At 41.5% G+C, this 20,753-nt stretch overlaps 1 protein-coding gene across 3 annotated transcripts; it reads left to right on the top strand.

Annotated features, from left to right (window-relative positions):
* The first annotated feature begins 1,761 nt into the window (after positions 1 to 1,761).
* Positions 1,762 to 9,636, top strand: LOC118402741 (ATP-dependent RNA helicase SUPV3L1, mitochondrial-like). 3 transcript variants are annotated; one of them, XM_035800943.2, is made up of 15 exons: positions 1,762 to 2,217; positions 3,542 to 3,619; positions 3,750 to 3,857; positions 3,982 to 4,096; positions 4,427 to 4,595; positions 4,758 to 4,869; positions 5,047 to 5,124; positions 5,255 to 5,346; positions 5,525 to 5,705; positions 5,922 to 6,015; positions 6,447 to 6,666; positions 6,790 to 6,870; positions 6,996 to 7,172; positions 8,406 to 8,554; positions 8,745 to 9,636. In XM_035800943.2, exons 1-15 carry the CDS (start codon positions 1,932 to 1,934, stop codon positions 9,151 to 9,153), a joined length of 2,349 nt encoding a protein of 782 aa, XP_035656836.1. In that variant the 5' UTR covers positions 1,762 to 1,931; the 3' UTR covers positions 9,154 to 9,636. The 3 variants fall into 3 exon arrangements, with proteins under 3 accessions (XP_035656836.1, XP_035656838.1, XP_035656837.1); XM_035800945.2 differs by lacking the exon at positions 1,762 to 2,217 and adding an exon at positions 2,571 to 3,094; XM_035800944.2 differs by lacking the exon at positions 1,762 to 2,217 and adding an exon at positions 3,101 to 3,337.
* Positions 9,637 to 20,753: the final 11,117 nt, after the last annotated feature.

Below are 20,753 nucleotides of genomic sequence, written 5' to 3'. Positions count from 1 at the left end.
TCCAATACGTACAAAAAGCTTATATCTCAAATTGAGCACAAATGTGTTTACATCCCTGTTAGTGAGCATTTCTCCTTTGACAAGATAATCCATCCACCTGACAAATGTGTCATATCAAGAAGCTGATTAAACGGCATGATCATTACACAGATGCACCTTGTGCTGGGGACAAAAGGCCACTAAAATGTGTAGTTTTGTCACACAACACAATGCCACCGATGTTTCAAGTTTTGAGTGAGTGTGCAATTGGCATGCTGACTGCAGTAATGGTCACCAGAGCTGTTGCCGGAAATGGAGTTGTGTTGGCGAGAAGTTTGGTGATGTGAACATAGTGCCTCATGGGGACAGTGGGGTTATGGTAGGGGCACCTATAAGCTACGGACAACAAACAGAATTGCATTTTATCGATGGCAATTTGAATGTACAGAGATACCGTGACGAGAGCCTGAGGCCCATTGTCGTACCATTCATCTGCCGCCATCACCTCATGTTTCAGCATCATAATGCTCAGCCCCATGTCGCAAGGATCTTTACACAGTTCCAGGAAGCTGAAAATATTGGGATGTGTGCACTTACTCGTCAGCCTTAAGTATCCTGCATGCGTCACCTCATTAGCTAGCTTTTGAGGTTGTGTTCGATTTACCTTTAAATTTCAATGGTCTGCATACTCACCAGACATGTCACCCATTGAACATGTATGGGATGCTCTGGATTGACGTGCATGACAGCGTATTCCAGTTCCCGCCAATATCCAGCAATTTCGCACAGCCATTGAAGAGGAGTGGGACAACATTGCACAGGCCACAATCAACAACCTGATCAACTCTAGGTGATAAATAAATAAATAAATATATGCCATTTAGCAGACGCTTTTATCCAAAGCGACTTACAGTCATGGAGATGTGCTGTGCTGCAAATGGTCACACCAGATACTGACTGGTTTTCTGATCCACGCCCCTACCTTTTTTTAAGTTACCTTTCACAAACAGAACAATATCTATATTTCCAGTAATGTGAAATTCATATATTAGGGCCTAATGAATGTATTTCAATTGACTGGTTTCCTTATATGAACTGAAATTGATGCACGTTGCGTTTATATTTATGTTTAGTATATTAGTTTTCAATCCTGGTCCTAGGGACCTACAGGGATTTGCACATTTGGATTTTACCTGGTTATATGCATTAAAATGTTACCTATCACAATAATATTGTGGTCCATTGATCTCACTCAAATGCTGAGTTATAGTAGACATTTTAATTTCGTGCATGAAGTTAACGTTTGCATTTGTGTATAACTAGAGCTGCTAACTCTCCATTCACCATGAGACACATGCAATTGACATCGATCACGCAAACTCACGCTACACCTCTTATATCACGCTGAATCCCAGAAATGTTTTTTTTTTGTGCTTTATTTCCATTAATTGTGTTCAGGTATGAATATGAAGGCAGCACCTCCCCAAACGCGATCATAATTTGTAACTAACATTTGTTTTTAGCGATGCGCACTTTAACCTTTGATCCAGCTTTGACCTTTTCAAGGACCTTTTGATTTGTGAAATGTAGGCACCACAGACATGCCAGAGTATTATCAGTAGATGTGTGCTCATATAGTACATATATCATTTGAACGTATAATCACGGTATTTTTATAGAAACAATTATATGTTTTCTAATTAAATCAACGCATTTCCTGAATTACTATGATATATATATATTTTATTGCTACAGGCATATTTTTGGACTCCAATGCAAACAAGGGTCCTCCTGCACGTTGTATCACAGAATGAAGCCCATGTAGACAGTCCTCTGCAAAAACCTACCAGCAAAAGATTATGACACATTGCATAAAATGGGACATTGAAAAGTGTTAATTGACACACACCAGACAAGGCAACATAATCGCGGACTGTATCTAGCAACCAAGGATGTCAGTAAACCGCTGTATGTTGTTGTTCTCAAGAGTACAGCCCAGAATATGCGCCATATCTGTACGAAACAAAAACGCTCTGGTGGACAGTCGTTGTGGAAACTTTGGATCGACAACGTTATTGAAAGACCCCTGGTCTGGTCCTCTGACCTCCAGACGAGGTGTTTATTCGAACAGTTCGTCACGATCACCAGACACCTCACTATTTGTGCCTCTCAACATCAAGAGTGATGTCGACGATTGCTGGGCTGTGGGAGCGGAGCTCACGCAACCTTTGGACAGAAGTACTGTATTTTTAACATCAATATCGTTGCGCTATGTTAATGTTGAATGCCAATTAGACAGATGAGCTGTTAGTATAGCTTAAATTAACATATTTGTAATTTAGTGCCAAAATGGCTGCGAGGTGGCTTCAATACAGCACCCCCTGTGTCTTCCAGGGTTATACACAATATTGGAAGATCATGTTCCATTATGCTTGTTTACAATAAGCTGCACTGAGGTCACAAGGCAATCACGTTTACATGAAGACACCATGGAGCTGGCACGAGATATGGGTGGGAAAACGTACCTCAATGCAGAGATGGAATAGGCCATTGTACCTTTATCCACACTGATAGAAGATTGAAATACTGCTAGTTTCCCAGAAACAACCTTTTTTGCACTCATGCTAGCTAGCTAGCAGTAGCCACCGGGGCATTTTGGAATGGCCGTGTCAGCCAACCAACCCCTTTGTTCAATGCAACGTGCCATTCCATAATGGCTGCTACTAACTAGTATGAGGATGAAATTGGCAGTTGTCCAGGAAAACTAGCAGTACTTCAATCTTCTTGATGGAGCAGTGTGGATAAAGGTACAATTTGGAATTATGTGGCACATGCCTGCATTGAGGTAGGTTTCCCAACCTATATCTAGCACCGGCTCCATACTCTTAATGACGATCTGATAAAGGATATTCTTTAAAACATCTAATAGGGAGGGCCAACTAAAGGTGTTAATCCTCCAAATCGCTCAAGCAAACTGGAGCACTGAACCAGGGGCTCTTAAATATCCTCAGTGCCAGCAAAAGTGAAACGCCTTCTGACTAACGAGGATGACAAGTCAGCACAGGTGTAACACATACTGACTAACGAGGTGCCACCAATCGGTACACCCAACGTGGTAACGTCCAACCTCGAAATCTAAATGGGAAAACCAAAACCTGTAACAATGTGATATGAAAGTAGAGGGTTTAATGTTTCTAGAACCGTGCTGCAATTGAGAATGGTTTCATGTTTGGATGCAATATTTGTGTGGCTTCCAGAGCCAATTTGCCTTTAAGCAGACCATGTAAAGGCCTTTGGCTAAGAGTAACGGTATACTGGGGCAGCCATGGCCCTGAGACATGGGGGCTGTATTCTAATGGTATACTATGGAGTCTTATAGCCATGTCTCAGTAACAGCTCGCTATGAGTCTGAGACTTGTGAACATTTGGTCACATTCCCTGTCAATATATATTTTGTAAAAGCTGTTTGCTGGGACTCTCTTCCTATAATGTTTATAGCTTCAAGAGTAGGCCTGCTACATGGCTGTTTTATCAGTCATTACTATGTGGTTTCTCCTAACAGGTGAACTTCTAAAAATACTGAATAAGTTCTACAAGAGGAACGAGATGCAAAAAATTGCTGCGGATCAAGGTCTCGATGGTGAGAACAACAACAATTTTCAACTAGTTGGCCTACTGGTATGGTACCCTCATCAAATATATGTTTAGTGATCATACTCTTCCAACCAAGCCTCATGGGCATACCAAAACATTAATCTCTGTGTTGTTAGCTCGTCTCTTTCACCAAGCATTCATCAGTTTTCGGAAGTATGTGCTGGAAATCTCTACACTCAGTGCAGACCTTCATATCATCCTCAATGATATATGCTGTGGAGCAGGTGAGTACAACACTCTTCTTATGACGTAATGAATCAGGTGATTGAAAGCAACTGTGAGTTGGAACTGAATTACAACCCCATCACACCCTCTCAACTGATGAGAGTGTTTGATTGTGTTCACCAGGCCACATAGATGACCTCTATCCTTACTTCATGAGACATGCAAAGCAGATTTTCCCCATGCTGGACTGCATGGAGGATCTACGCAAAATCAGTGATCTGCGTGTACCAGCTAATTGGTAAGTATCACCTCATTCATGATCTCAACATTAAACACATTATACAATAGTTTTTGTGGTTTTGTTGTCACATATATGGGGATAGGTGCAGTGAAATGTGTTGTTTTTAAAAGGGTCAGCCATAGTAATGCGGTGCCCCAAGGGCAAATTAGGATTTAAGTGCCTTGTTCAAGTGCACATCGACAGATTTTTCACCTTGTCAGCTCATGTATTCGAACAAGCGACCTTTCGGTTACTCGCCCAACGCTCAAGATATTTATACATACAGCGCTGTGTTCACACAATATTCCACACAAGTGTCTTTCAGCCATGCACCTGAATGTTTCCCAGGTACCCTGAGGCTAGAGCCATCCAGAGGAAGGTGATATTCCATGCTGGTCCGACCAACAGTGGAAAGACCCATCATGCAATTCAGAGATACCTGGCTGCCAAGTCTGGTGTCTACTGTGGACCGCTGAAGCTGTTGGCCCACGAGATCTTTGAAAAGAGCAACACTGCTGTTAGTGTGACCCTCTTTCACCAGTAAACCCCCATAGAGAAGACATTAAGAAAGCTTTTTGTGTAGCTAATACCTTGAAACAATTGAAGCAAAAATGTTTAATTTAATTCTCAGAGCACTATGTCGAAGGAGGACGTTAAATCAAAGTTTCTTTCTCCCCAGGGCGTGCCATGTGATTTGGTGACAGGAGAAGAGAGAACATTTGTGGATGCAGAGGGGGGACAAGCTGAGCATGTGGCCTGTACTATCGAGATGTGCAGTGTCACAACTCCATGTCAGTGTCTTATCTTACCTCTCAACTTAACCTCATGTACATGAAATATGTTTATTTTATCACTTCCATGTAAGTATTGGGTTCATGTTCTGCTAGAGCTAGATATTTGTTGACATTGGTTATCACCTGCTGTGTTCACTAACATGTGAAATGTGTCGTCCTCTGTGTTCTGTCCAGATGAAGTAGCGGTTATTGATGAGATCCAGATGATTAGGGACATATCGAGGGGATGGGCTTGGACCAGGGCTCTTCTCGGTCAGTAACTTCACTGTATTGTTATTGTATAGAAATTACCAGCTATTTACTAGGTCAATAACACTATGGTAAAATGATAATTTCACAGTAATAACTAATGGATTATTTGTTTTTCTCTGTCTGGGAATAGGTTTGTGTGCTGAGGAGATCCATGTGTGTGGAGAGCCTGCTGTGATTAACTTTGTCACAGAGCTCATGTACACAACTGGTGAAGAGGTGGAGGTGAGTCTAGCCAGTCTGCTGAACATTAGTGTGTTCGGCTTCTAATGAGACTGTCAGTCATTTCGGGTAGAGGCCTGCTTGTCATTTACATGATTCTGCTGAATATCAATTAAAAACTCAGACTTCTAGTGTTTAAAAAAAAGCCAAGTGTCTTACAGTTGACATATTCTACTGGCAGGTTCGTAACTACAAGAGGCTCAGTCCGTGCTCAATTCTGGACCGTGCTGTGGAGTCTCTGGATAACCTGAGACCAGGCGACTGTGTTGTCTGCTTCAGCAAAAACGATATTTACTCCATCAGTAGGCAGATCGAGAGCCGAGGCCTGGAGTGTGCCGTCATCTACGGAAGCCTTCCACCCGGTAAGGCTTTCCTCTGTTCTTATATGTCCACAGAGCACAGTGATTGAGGTGATGGAGATTTAGAATGGAGTGAAAAATGTCAAATATGGACATTCAACTTGTTCGGGTGCTGGACAGAAAAACAAAATGGCTGATGTACTCCCGCCGTGACATCACTCAATCCTTGAGGTGTAATAGTGTGTATCATTAAAGCACTGTCAATCGTCCGCTAAACAGGGACCAAGCTATCTCAAGCAAAGAAGTTCAATGACCCAGAGGACCCATGTAAGATCCTGGTTGCAACGGATGCCATCGGGATGGGACTAAACCTGTGAGTTGAGCGTTGAAGCTGATCTTGTTAGCTTATTGTTTTAATTGACCTCTGACAATCCATATTATGTTTGAAGTACATTGTTCTACACATTGTCATAAAACTACTAAAACAGAAGAAAAAAAACAAATTTCTTGCATGATTAATAAGTTGATTTCAGTTTGCTGCAGCATTGTAGTTGTTGCAATGCACGAAATGTACAACTTGTAATTGAAATGTACGACATTTGTCATTTTTACTTTGAATTTTCATTTATTTTTCCTTTACCAAAAAAAATCTATCAACCCCTACAAAAATGTCCATTAATTATAGTCCATGTAATAATTCACATTTCCTCTTGCTGCAGGATTATTTTGCTGCTGTAGCCCACTGGCTCAAATTAAGATCCTACAGCTGTATAAGCTCTGTCTACCATGCCCCTCCCACATTAGGAGTATCAAGAGAATCATCTTCAACTCCTTGGTGAAACCCAACATCAATGAGAAGGGTGAGAAGGAGCTAAACACCATCTCCACGTCTCAGGCTCTCCAGATCGCCGGGCGGGCCGGACGCTTCAGCTCCATCTTTAAAGAGGGCGAGGTCACCACCATGCACCGCGACGACCTGCCTATCCTCAAGGAGATACTCAGCAGGACCGTCCACGCCATCGAGGTGAGGAATATGGACCATTTCTGAACTTTGATCTCCTGTGTGTGGTATATCTGACTATTTAATATCCTTTATTTAATTTAATGACAATGAAGTATGACATTATGTTAATTTTCCGAATCCTAGATAGCTGGGCTGCACCCTACAGCAGAGCAGATTGAAATGTTTGCCTACCACTTACCTGATGCCACCTTGTCCAATCTGATAGTAAGTAACTTTACTTCACTACAAATGACTCTGTAATGAAAATTAAGATTTACTGTTAAATTCATAGATTAGTATACAATTATTTGTGTTAATTTAAAAGTAACCCTTTTTCTTTCTATCCCCAGGATATATTTGTGAGCCTCTCACAAGTTGATGGTATGTACTTTGTGTGCAACATTGATGACTTCAAGTTCCTGGCTGACATGATCCAGCACATTCCCCTCAACCTGCGCTCTCGATATGTGTTCTGCACTGCGCCCATCAACAAGAAGCAGCCCTTCGTGTGCACCTCCTTCCTGAAGGTAGGAGCAGAGACATCTTTACAGCAGAATCAGCCCCATTCCATTAGCAACACTGGTTAAAACATCTGGGCCCGCATTCACAATGTAGGAGTGGTCATATACGGTATCACCTTTTTAGGCCATTATCAACCCTTTACACTCGTACCCGTATACAGGTTGAACATGGCAAATTTGGACACTGATAAGTGCCCTAAATTGGAATGCATTGGCTGTACAGTAACATGCTATTTATAATGGACTTTTTTTTGGATTGCCTAAACAACAACAGTAATTGTGTAAAGGTGGGGATGCAGGGCTGTGTTCCAAACAAACAACTACAAATGGGTTTGCTTCAGTTCCTCGATGGCAAAGCTAGGAGAGATCAAAAAAAGCACCTTATAGCTGAAGGCTCTTTCCTTGAGCCATAAAAGTACATTTAAATTCCATATGAACTGTGCCCAGTCTGGAGAGGTGTGTCCACTTGGAGACACCAGTTAAACATCACACTCAAACTCTTGTAATTATTTTGTCTTATGTTGCACCTACCCCAAAATTGTCATGGATATTGTTATTATGTAACTCCATGTCCAGCATATTTTCAGATTTCATTATAAAATGTGGCAAAATCAACATTATAATGTTTGGATTCAATCTTGTCAGGTGAACTGTTGTCCTCAACTTTTACAATTATTTTCCCATGATCCCTGAACTGTTAATGTTTTATTTCTGCCGTGTAAATGCATATTCTTTTCCATATTTATTCTGTAAGAAACATTTCAAATGTAGCCCTACAGGCCAATTCCCAAGAGTGTAAAGAGTTAACAAGATTGTATGGACAGGGGGAACCTGACTCGAGATCAGCACTCCTCCTCTGAGACGCTTTGTGAATACGGGCTCTAACCTCTGAATGTTCCTGTCATTCAGTGATGGGTCTACCGTTTGGAATATAGAATTTGTCATGGGAGGCACACGTCCTTGCATGAGTCACTCCATATTCTGGCATGATCAGTATGTTGCCAGTTTGCCTCTGATATGAGCTGTCTTCTGGTCGTACAGTAACTATAGCACCATTGATAAGCTTTTGTTGTGCTTTAAGGAACATGACATCAGTGTTGTTACGGCAGCAGTATTGATAAGGTCTATTGTGGGTTGGGTGAAACATTACGGTGACTACGGTCTAAAGGTAATCCTATGGTAATTGGGTCTGGATGATGAGGCACTGAGTGTCTGAGGTGACGCTCTCTCCGTCTCCAGTTTGCCAGACAGTTCAGCAGAGATGAGCCTCTGACCTTTGACTGGGTGTGTCGGCTCGTCAGCTGGCCCTTGGTCCCACCCAAGAACATCAAGGACCTGGTGCACCTGGAGGCTGTCCATGATGTGCTAGACCTCTACCTCTGGCTCAGGTGATCCCATCTCTCACCACTCTACCTGACCAAAACCATTCACCAATCAAAATGACCACGTGCTCTTGTTGTGCTAAAGGTCATCACCGAATTTAGTCACACAATGTGCCTAATGAGGTCATTGATTGGCTTTATTGCAATTATTCTCAATCAGATATTAATAACACTCTCTTTATGACTTTGTTTCCAGCTACCGCTTCATGGACATGTTTCCGGATGCCAATCATGTCCGGGAGATCCAGCAGGAGCTGGACAGCATCATTCAGTTGGGCGTGCGCAACATCACACGACTTATCCGAGCAACGGAGACCAGCGCCACTCCTGGGATAGACCCCCTCTCCAGCCAGAGGAGGCCGGGGCCCAGCCCAGTATCCCCAAGGAGGGTTCGAGGAGCTCCCAAGGCCCAGGACAGTGGAGTAGAGGCTGGGCAGCTGGACAAGTCCCTAGGCTCCCGCCTAGTGCAGGAGGGCTTACTGACTCCCGACCTCCTAAGGCAATTGCAGAAGGAGTGGTCCAAGGAGCACCGTCAAGAGGAAGTAGGAGTCAAACTGGTTGCGGAAACTTTGAATAATAAAATGAAAGGGAGGAAGAAAAAGTGACCGCTCCAGTCTCTGACTTAGTTGTGAAAAACAGGATCTGTTTCCTGTTATGTTGACGGGACTTCATTCCAGGCTGCATTATGCAGCTGTTGACCAATTGGACTGTGTGTGTCCCAGCTCCTGTCTATAACTGCTCAAAAACAGTCATTTTGTGAGCCAAAGGGTAAATAAATGTTATTACAAAGTCATTTTTGTAGTCTTATTTTATTTTTATCACTTGAAAAGTAAAATGGTTGACTGCATCACGTAGATAGTCCGTCTCATGCAGCAAGCAATGACAAATCTTTACACTGAGGCAACATTCCTTGAGCAATTTGTGCCCATCCTATGCTTGGGCTAGACCACTGTAACAGAAACAAATGTTATGAGACATCGTCTCTTGCACTTTACACCACTAATTATATGCTCCTATGTATGATTTGCGAAACTGACAGTATAAGTGATATGATTGATAAAATAAAAGTATCATTTTTCTTTTGACAAGGTCTTTGTATGTATTTTGTGTGAGACGTGAGGTGACAAATCTCTAATTCTTTATTTTACTCGTAACGACAATGTAAACATGTCCTCAAGCTTTATAACAAATGGTTATAAGATGTCATGTCAGTGATTTTCCTGCCTTATGACACTGATTATAATGAACACTTCATACCACATGATAAAGGTTATGTGACACTTAGACCATGCTAAGACCTTGTGCTGCGTTCTAAGTGTTCTCTGAACTGGGATTAGCTTTAGCCAGTTTCAAAACACAACAGCCACTGGGATTAGCTTTAGCCAGTTTCAAAACACAACAGCCACTGGGATTAGCTTTAGCCACTTTCAAAACCCAACAGCCAGTGGGATTAGCTTTAGCCAGTTTCAAAACCCAACAGCCAGTGGGATTAGGGATTAGCCACTGGGATTTAGCCAGTTTCAAAACCCAACAGCCAGTGGGATTAGCTTTAGCCAGTTTCAAAACACAACAGCCACTGGGATTAGCTTTAGCCACTTTCAAAACACAACAGCCACTGGGATTAGCTTTATCCAGTTTCAAAACCCAACAGCCACTGGGATTAGCTTTAGCCAGTTTCAAAACACAACAGCCACTGGGATTAGCTTTAGCCAGTTTCAAAACACAACAGCCACTGGGATTAGCTTTAGCCAGTTTCAAAACACAACAGCCACTGGGATTAGCTTTAGCCAGTTTCAAAACACAACAGCCACTGGGATTAGCTTTAGCCACTTTCAAAACCCAAGAGCCACTGAGAGTGGGAATGGAGACAGAATTGAATTATTTCATAATTTGTTACAAAACAATCACATTTGTGAACTGATTTGAAGCTGTTATTTGAGAGAGGGGATATGATGTTTCAACCTTCTGAATTGTTAGAAATTAAAGCAGTGATCACTCTTATACTGTGACGGAGATGACCCTGGATCCTCCAACCAAGGTCCTCCTAGGAAAACATGGGCTTGATACCGTATATAGATCTAGGCTTCCATTTCTGTTGTTGAACCCATCCTTTGCTTTTGAATTGGACACAGTAAAAGGTCCCATGGTTCCAAAGCAAAGTGCTCTTTGGAACCCGAGCCAAGGCATTGCTAGGAGTGGTGAGAGAGAAAGACTAGAGCTAGGCTACTCATTACTGAGCCAATGGAGGGGCCATGGATTAGGAAAACAACTAGTTGAGGAAGAAAAACACTCATACAACACTCACATTGTAGTGGAGGGGACACAGAGCCACAAGCTCAAGGACTGAAACAGTTTCCTCTCAAAGTTTATGAGATTGTTCTGATTAAGGTTGTATTAGTTTGAGTAGACACATTTGTAGTTGCAGGATAGAATTTACAGGTACCAGAAGTGAACATGTTTGCTGTGCACTTGCTCTCTTTCCATTCTTCCAGGCTTCAGGAGGACCAAATCAAGAATGTGACACATTTCTGATGTGTGAAGGATTGTATTTGATAAGAAACATGTTTTGTTGGTTATGTGTACATACTGTAAGTAGCGTAGTTGCTATAGAAATACAGATGTTGGCTAATTGATCATTAGAAAATCCTTATGCTATTGTTAGCACAGCTGAAAACTGTTGTTCTAATTAAAGAAACAAAACTAGCCTTCTTTAGACTAGTTGAGTATCTGGAGCATCAGCATTTGTATGTTCAATTACAGGCTCAAAATGGTCAGAAACAAAGAACGTTCTTCTGAAACTGTCAGTCTATTCTTGTTCTGAGAAATGAAGGCTATTCCATGTGAGAAACTGAAGATCTCGTACAACGCTCTGTACTAATCCCTTCACAGAACAACGCAAACTGGCACTAACCAGAATATAAAGAGTGGGAGGCCCCGGTGCACAACTGAGCAAGGGGTCAAGTACATTAGTGTCTAGTATGAGAAACAGATGCCTTTCAAGTCCTCACCTGGCAGCTTCATTAAATAGTACCCGCAAAACACCAGTCTCAATGTCAACAGTGAAGGGGCGACTCCGGGATGCTGGCCGCCTTCTGGCCATTTTGAGCCTGTAATCGAACCCACAAATGCAGATGCTCCAGATACTCAACTAATCTAAAGAAGAACAGTTTTATTGCTTCTTTAAACATCAACAGTTTTCAGCTGTGCTAACATAATTGCAAAAGGGGTTTCTAATGATCAATTAGCCTTTTAAAATTATAAACTTTGATTAGCTAACACAACGTGCCATTGGAACACAAGAGTGATGGTTGCTGATAATGGGCCTCTGTACGTCTATGTAGATATTCCATTTAAAAAAATCATCCATTTCCAGCTACAATAGTAATTTAAACATTAACAATGTCTACACTATTTCAGATCAATTTGATGTTAATTTAATGGACAAAAATGTGCTTTTCTTTCAAAAACAAGGACATTTCTAAGTAACCCCAAATTTTTGAACGGTAGTGTACATTAACTACAGTATGTTGTAATTTCAAATAGTCAGCTGTGTGGTTGTCATCAGGGGTTGAATTATTATTTGGTTCTGAAACTATCCCCATAATTGATTACTTTTACATAATTTTCAACATAAATACTGTAGTCAAGAGGACAGTTTTGGGCTTCACCTTCTCTTTCACTTGTGGACAGTCCGAAGTAGCTGAGGTATTTAGTCTGAAGTATTTAGCAATGCAGCCTAGGTTCATGATTCAATCCATGTTTACTCTAGACACCTTAAATGGGAGTCTTTTCTTAATGAGTTTTATCATTCCAAAAACATCAGACAGTCTCCAATGAATTATCAATAGAACTAGCTACCTGCAAAGCCACTTACATGTGACTTAACAGTAGGTGTGAACTGCACTGACAAACATGGTCATCATGTGACTATATATTCAGAGTGTAAGGTTTCTGCTCAGAGTGGCAGTTTTCCTCTTTGCCTGTGAACAATGATAGTTTAAATCTCCCTAGTTCTTTCTCTCTTTCTCCCCCCTCTCTCTCACTCACTCACTCTCTCCGCCATCCTCCCAGGTACACTTAGAAAGAGGCCTTAGGATTCCCACAGCACGGCCTACGTTAAAATGCTGCTCTCCTTCGTGTACAGGACAACTGATGGGACAGGTGAGAGGACTGGCTACAGATTGAAGGTTTTCCTTGTTATTCATAATGCGGAACATGATCATGTTATTACCATGCTAATATCCTTTATCACACTTTATTCTGAACCGTCACTGAAACAGTTTATGAGACGTTGCGGTTTAAAATCATATAATTAGATTCAAGTTGTTTCATTCAAATTCGAGTGATTACACGTTTATTATTGCAGAGAAAGGAAAGTACTTGGTTTTGGACCTGGGAGGAACTAACTTCCGGGTCCTGGTGGTGAAGATCCGGAGTGGAATAAGCAAGTCTGTCCGCATGTACAACAATATCTACGCCATCCCTCTGGAGATCATGCAGGGCACAGGAGAGGAGGTGAGGCTGCCACCACCCCACTGAGGGGTGTACTGGAGGATCAATGAGTTATCCAGCTAACTTTGATAAACAACCCGAATTAACTATAGATTTTCTGCTTCATTAAGAAATCAAAACGTAGAAGAAATCAAAACGTAGATATGTGTTTTGATTGTTGAGTCGATCAGCCCATGCCCATTTCGAGCTTATCTTTCTAAAAAAGTAATGTTATTTCAGAATATTTAGGCAAGTTAGCTGGCTAACTCATTTATCCTGCTTTGCAGGATACCCCTGTGGTGCCTAACCTTAACCTGACCTGATTCTCTGTTTCCAGGTGTTCGCCCACGATTTCCAGTGCATCTCAGATTTTCTGGACAACATGGAGGTGAAGAATACTCGCCTCCCGCTTGGTTTCACTTTCTCCTTCCCCTGCAGACCGACAGGAATCGATAAAGGTAAAAGTAGAATCGTCATGATAAAGATCAGCAACCTTAATGCCAAAGAATGGCAGTTATTTCAATGTCCTGTCTCCTTAATCAGGGTAAGACATTCCATTATTTGTTGAGTACGTAACCGCTCTCCATTGTAATACTTCCTTCCTCAGGGAAGTTTGGTTAGCTGGACCAAAAGGGTTCAAAGCCACAGACTGTGAAGGACGTGATGTGGTGGAAATGCTGCGAGAAGCTTATAAGAACAAGGAATGTGAGTGAAATGGAACAAGCCCTACTGTGCTCTGTAATAGCTAGTCTGGATGGAAATAACTATACTATCGCCAATTATAAAAGTATCCATAGGCCAAATGTAATATTTTGTTTCCTGCAGCAATTTGATCTCAATATTCTTGCTGTGGTGAATGACACAGCGTGCACAATGATGTGTTCATATGAAGACCCCAAGTGTGAGATAGGACTCATTGCTGGTATGTAGGTTCTAGCTATTCTCAGCCCTGGTGATTTTATACTGCACTACACTAACAAAACAGTGAGATGTGTATGAGCTCAGAGTGAAATGCTGCCCCCTAGGGACGAGGAGTAACATGTGTTACATGGAGGAATTGAGAAACATGGAGATGGTGGAGTGGGACAAGGGATGGACGTGTGTAAACACAGAGTGGGTCGGTTTAGGGGAGAATGACTCCCTAGAGGACATCTGGACCAAGTTTGACAGAGAAGTAGATGAGGGGTCATTGAACAACGTCAAACAAAGGCAAGTTGTAAATATCCAGATCAGACTGACCAGGGTTTCTAAAACTATTGGTTCAGGACCCAAAGTGGGCCCTGGGCATGTGGGAGGTGGGTTGCGAGTTACTCTTCATTTGGGTTGTTGGAGGACGATTTAGGTCACGGGACGAAGGTGAATTTCTCATTTGGGTCTTGCGCTGAAAAGGTTTAATAACCTCTGATGTAGAGGACACCCTGTTACCAGATCTGACTGAACACTTCATGCACAAAAATTATTTTATAATAATAATGATGCCAAGGGCCAAAATATAAATCATTTCTATTTCTGATGCAGATCGTGCTGCAAATCCTGCCTCTCCCATCTCCTCATTGGTTTATAGAAGCAGGTGTCAACGTGCCATCTCCTCATTGGTTATACCCATGTGGGTGATTGAAAGACTAAATGTTTTGCCGGTTGTCGTGGTAATACTATGAAAGTGTAGATACCGATCACCATATAAGTTCAAAGATGAAAAAGCCTGGGAGGAGAGATGACTAGAAACGATTCGGTTGGCCTTTTTATGTGTGGATTAATTGTCGGAGTAGAGGACCTTGTGCATTTCAGATAAAATAACAACTCAATGTTTATATCCCCAGCTATCCTCAGTTATTAGGTCTGAGTAGTCAAGTAGGTCTAATACTAGTCTGATGTTGTTAGAAATATGTCTGTTCCTCATAAAGCCAGACTGTGTTTCATCAATGATTGCATCCAGGACTTCTTTAATTATTTTTGCAAGTAGTAAGGTTAATATCTTATAGTCATTATTAAGAAGACAAATTGGACACCAGTTATCGATGAACAGCACTTCTTTTTTAGGCTTAGGTATCAGTGTTATTAACCCCTGACTCATTATAGAAGGGAGAACATTGTTTTTAATACTCTCTAAAAAAAGACTTCAAATAGGAAGGGAGCTACTTGTTCAGAAAATTATTTGTAATTCCATCAACATCTGGTGATTTATTGTTCTTTAGATGTTTGATAGACTCTGTAAATCTCTTCAACATTGATGGGTTCGTCACACTGTTTAGATTCTTTATCACTGATAGAGAGAACATTATTTAGTGAGTCAAAAAAACATATCTGTGGATTCCTGATAGTAAGTACATTTACATTTACATTTAAGTCATTTAGCAGACGCTCTTATCCAGAGCGACTTACAAATTGGTGCATTCACCTTATGACATCCAGTGGAACAGCCACTTTACAAGTAGATCTATACAATTTCCTGTAAAAATTGCTACAATATTTAGCGATTCATTTTTGGTCATGTGTAATAACACCATCAATGTTTAACTTGTGGATAGTGTTACTTGTAGAGTGAAATTGCTCAAGTCTAAAGAAATAGGATGAATTCTGTTCTCCCTCCTCAATCCATTTTTTTCCTAGATCTAATAATGTCTCCTGCTTTTAATCTCTATATATTATCCAGTTTATCCAGTTTCTCTATATATTATCAATTTGATTTCATCTCTATATATTATCCAGTTTATTTAATCTATATATATTATCCAGTTTATTTTGCAACTCAATCAATTTCATCTTCTCCTCCCAGAGAGGTCGGCTGGGGACCTCTGAGAAAGGGAAGTGTGTGTGGTACATTGTCTCCGCCTGGTGGCCACCGTTATCGACACAATCCGATAGAACCGTGGGCCGAACCAAATGGACATCACTGTGGGGGTGAACGGAACGCGCTACAAATTACATCCACAGTGTGTAATCTCCAGGGGCAAGGGAATGTTCGATTTCACAGGATTATAAATTATACTTGTGTCGTTTAATTGGTATAAAGAAAGAAGCTGATATAATATTTCTGGTCAGATGAGACACAGCAAGGAAAGACTAATCAAACCTCCAGGGGCAGCATGTGGTCAGGAGTCAAACTAACACGAAGGTTGCAGTAAAACACTTAAAAAAGACACCCGATCCCCTCAGCCCTCAAATTAAGTGGAGACTTCTGATGACGTATCATGACGTCTGACAAGTATACACTTGCAAGGCAAGGGGCGAGGAAGAATTGATTCGGTCATTATTTTACATTCACCATTGTTGCATTGCTAACGTGGCTAGTAGAGCTTAGTGAGATAACCAACAACTCACATAAAAAAAATGGTTTGCAATTCCCGAACAATCATCAACATGTCTAAAAGAAAGAGTGCTACCAAGGGAGATGAGCCTGCAAGACGTTCAGCACGTTTGTCATCTAGACCTGCGCCCAAACCCCAAAAAAGAGCCGCGCCCAAAAAGCCAGTCAAATGAAAGAAGGCAGTTGAGAACGGTGATGCCAAGGCTTGAGGCGAAGGTTGAAGCCGCTGGAGACGCCAAATGAAGAACTGTTTGAAGTTGTGATCATTCTGTGTACTTGGTGACTGTACAGTTGAAAAATAAGTATTTTTTACCAAGTTGTTTTTGTAATATTAAAATATATAATTTATAGTTCATTGTGGGCTTACATTTGACGTAAATGAAGCTATTCCAAGGGGTTGCCACGTTCATATGCATTGGTTAAATGAATACCTTGGTTAAATGAATACCGTCCATATCCAGTCAGTTTTAAAAACCAACAACAAAAAACTTCTAAACCTGTTTTTTTATTTATTTTATACTGCTGAATGTTATTTTCCTACATAAATCCAAACATTAAAGGCAGCTAAAGTGTGTTTCTAAAATGTTTAAGAGGAATAGGGTTTTTGCCACTCCTTTTAGTTTTTTATTGTACAAGTAATATTAATTAATTACATACCAAATGTTTTGAATCAACATCAGATCTTCTCATTCAGGAGACAAAAGACACCGTTTGAAAGTAATCACTAACTTGTATTAGGTCAACACACAAAATAAAAAATGTGAACTTAATCATTTGTTCTATTGTTTATTTTCTTAAATTGTTCTGTAAAAACAGTGGAAAGAGCTATTGTGACGCCTATGAAATGTGAAGGAAATAATAATTTTTAAAAGGTCCACCATTGGCAGGAAATTCGTCACTCGTTCATCCCGCGATGATTGTTTTCAGGGTGGATGCTTTATATGCACTACTGTCAATTATGAGTGCATGTCTACTTATACTACATATATAATTATTAATATACGACTACTGTATGATAGCTAGCAAATTAATTAACTATCTGACGTTAGCCTGCCTAGCTGGAACTTCTGAAGAAGGAATATGTTTTATTTCTACAATTTCCGAAATTTCCGATTTACTTTTTACGAGACGTGTTTGTGCCGTTATGTGCACTATTAGCACAATTTCTAATGTATTTGCATTCGTTTTTACTTACACTTGTATGTCGACTTCTCCATTGATGTTGTTTTTAAGTATTCGCAGACTTTTTTCTTAGCGTATGTACAATCGTCGCGAATTGAATTATGGGGAGTTTCAGACCCCGGAGTGAAGATGATTGTAAACTCGACTGTAAACGAGGGCTGAGGGGCTTACGTTTCAAACTTCCCTTGCTTGGCTAATCATTTGGACCGCTCTCCAAGATGACGTGGATCCCACCTAGGGCATAAGGTGAGGGTGTGTATTTTATGAGTTTGAACTGCAGGCCTAGTCCAGATTTGGACAACTTGTAGTCATGAGTCAAACCAAGACCTAGTCCATAATATATAGTTATTATGGATCCACCTTAAGTTGCCAAGGCAGCAACTAATCTTCCTGGGGTCCAGCAACATCAGAGCAGTTACAGTGCCTTGCGAAAGTATTCGGCCCCCTTGAACTCTGCGACCTTTTGCCACATTTCAGGCTTCAAACAAAGATATAAAACTGTATTTTTTTGTGAAGAATCAACAACAAGTGGGACACAATCATGAAGTGGAACGACATTTATTGGATATTTCAAACTTTTTTAACATATCAAAAACTGAAAAATTGGGCGTGCTAGACAGGTTCCTCTCAGAACAGGCCTCGCCATGGTCGACCAAAGAAGTTGGAGTGCACGTGCTCAGCGTCATATCCAGAGGTTGTCTTTGGGAAATAGACGTATGAGTGCTGCCAGCATTGCTGCAGAGGTTGAAGGGGTGGGGGGTCAGCTTGTCAGTGCTCAGACCATACGCCGTACACTGCATCAAATCGGTCTGCGTGGCTGTTGTCCCAGAAGGAAGCCTCTTCTAAAGATGATGCACAAGAAAGGCCGCAAACAGTTTGCTGAAGACAAGCAGACTAAGGACATGGATTACTGGAACCATGTCCTGTGGTCTGATGAGACCAAGCTAAACTTATTTGGTTCAGATGGTGTCAAGCGTGTGTGGCGGCAACCAGGTGAGGAGTACAAAGACAAGTGTGTCTTGCCTACAGTCAAGCATGGTGGTGCGAGTGTCATGGTCTGGGGCTGCATGAGTGCTGCCGGCACTGGGGAGCTACAGTTCATTAAGGGAACCGTGAATGCCAACATGTACTGTGACATACTGAAGCAGAGCATGATCCCCCTCCCTTCGGAGACTGGGCCGCAGGGCAGTATTCCAACATGATAACGACCCCAAACACACCTCCAAGACGATCACTGCCTTGCTAAAGAAGCTGAATGAGAGGTGATGGACTGGCCAAGCATGTCTCCAGACCTAAACCCTATTGAGCATCTGTGGAGCATCCTCAAATGGAAGGTGGAGGAGTGCAAGGTCTCTAACATCCACCAGCTCCGTGATGTCGTCATGGAGGAGTGGAAGAAGACTCCAGTGGCAACCTGTGAAGCTCTGGTGAACTCCATGCCCAAGAGGGTTAAGGCAGTGCTGGAAAATGATGGTGGCCACACAAAATATTGACACTTTGGGCCCAATTTGGACATTTTCACTTAGGGGTGTACTCTCTTTTGTTGCACTCACTACTTTACATTGTAGCAAAGTGTCATTTCTTCAGTGTTGTCACATGAAAAGATATACTCAAATATTTACAAAAACGAGAGGGGTGTACTCACTTTTGTGATATACTGTATGTACGTGGTTGCAAAGGGCATCAGTGTCTTAACAGCGCGATTTGCCAAGTCAGGATACTCTGAGCGCAGACAAATCCAGAAATCTGGCAGTGGCTTCTAATTTAAATTCAATTTTCACAGAACCGCTTGTTGCAATTTCGATGAGGCTCTCTTGTTCAGATATCGGTAAGTGGACTGGAGGCAGAGCATGAAAGGGATAACGAAACCAGTTGTTCATGTAATCCGTTTCAGGAAAGTACCTGGGTAATTGCGCACCCAACTCAGGTGCTTTGCTTTATCACATTTGACATTGTCCATAAGATTGAGTTCATTTGCACACAAAAAATGAGACCATGATGGAAAGCCCTGTGTGTTGCCCTTGTTAATGCCAACAGAGAAGAGCTCCAACTTCTTAATCATAGCCTCAATTTTGTCCCGCACATTGAATATAGTTGCAGAGTCCCTGTAATCCTAGATTCAGATCATTCAGGTAGGCCAGTCGTGTGAGAAACTCATCATCATGCAAGTGGTCAGACAAGTGAAAATTATGGGCAGTAAAGAAAACTTTAAGCTCATTTATCAATTCAAAAAAACATGTCAGTACTTTGCCCCTTGATAACCAGCGCACTTCTGTATACTGTAAAAGTATTACGTGGTCGCTGCCCTTTCACTGCATAGTGCAGAAAATACACGAGAGATCAGGGGCCTTGCTTCAACAAAGTTAACAATTTTCACTGTAGTGTGCAAAATGTCTTTCAAGCTGTCAGGCATTTCTTTGGCAGCAAGAGCCTCTTGGTGGATGCTGCAGTGTACCCAAGTGGCATCGGGAGCAACTGCTTGCACGCGCGTTACCACTCCACTATGTCTCCCTGTCATGGCTTTTGTGCCATCAGTACAGATACAAACACATCTTGATCACCGAAGTCCATTTGATGTCACAAAGCTTTCCAGTACTTTACAAATATCTTCTCCTGTTGTACTGGTTTCCAGTGGTTTGCAGAAGAGGATGTCTTCCTTAATTGGCCCTCACAAAAATGTAATGGACATATAGCTCGCATATAAAAATGCTTCTAGCCCCTTCTTATTTATGGTATTATACATCTTACTACTCGAAAGTAGTAGTACTTTATTTTTCAATTGGCATGTTTTGTTTCTAAATGTCTGTGCAAGAGTGAAGGTTTCATCGAGTTGTGAGATAGTACACACTGTAGCTGAGGAAAGGCACTACTCCCAATATAAGTGAACCCCAAATCAATGTAGTTGTCATCATATTTGCGCCTCTTCGATGGCCCAACGTCCTTCTCTGTTGTTTGGTGCTTTCCCAGGTAAGGGGGCAGTAGCTCTTTGGCTGCATCAGATTCACAACTGTCAGTGTCCATGCTAGCTGTGCTAACAACAAATGTAGAATTACTGATGCTAGCATTGGATGTGCTCGTGGAAGCAGAACAACTTTTGTCGTCGACAGGTGCAGGTGTAGTACTGAGGGTAGTAGCAGTACTACCAGTAGAGCTGGTATGTGTCGCTATGGATGCGGGCCTTACTTTTTTTTAACCATTTATCAACTTTCGAGCAAACGGAATGAG

This window comes from Oncorhynchus keta, chromosome 24 (assembly GCF_023373465.1).
Source record: "Oncorhynchus keta strain PuntledgeMale-10-30-2019 chromosome 24, Oket_V2, whole genome shotgun sequence".
NCBI lineage: Eukaryota > Metazoa > Chordata > Actinopteri > Salmoniformes > Salmonidae > Oncorhynchus > Oncorhynchus keta.
The sequence above is the reverse complement of the archived record's forward strand: the minus strand, read 5'-3'. Positions and strand labels throughout refer to the sequence as shown.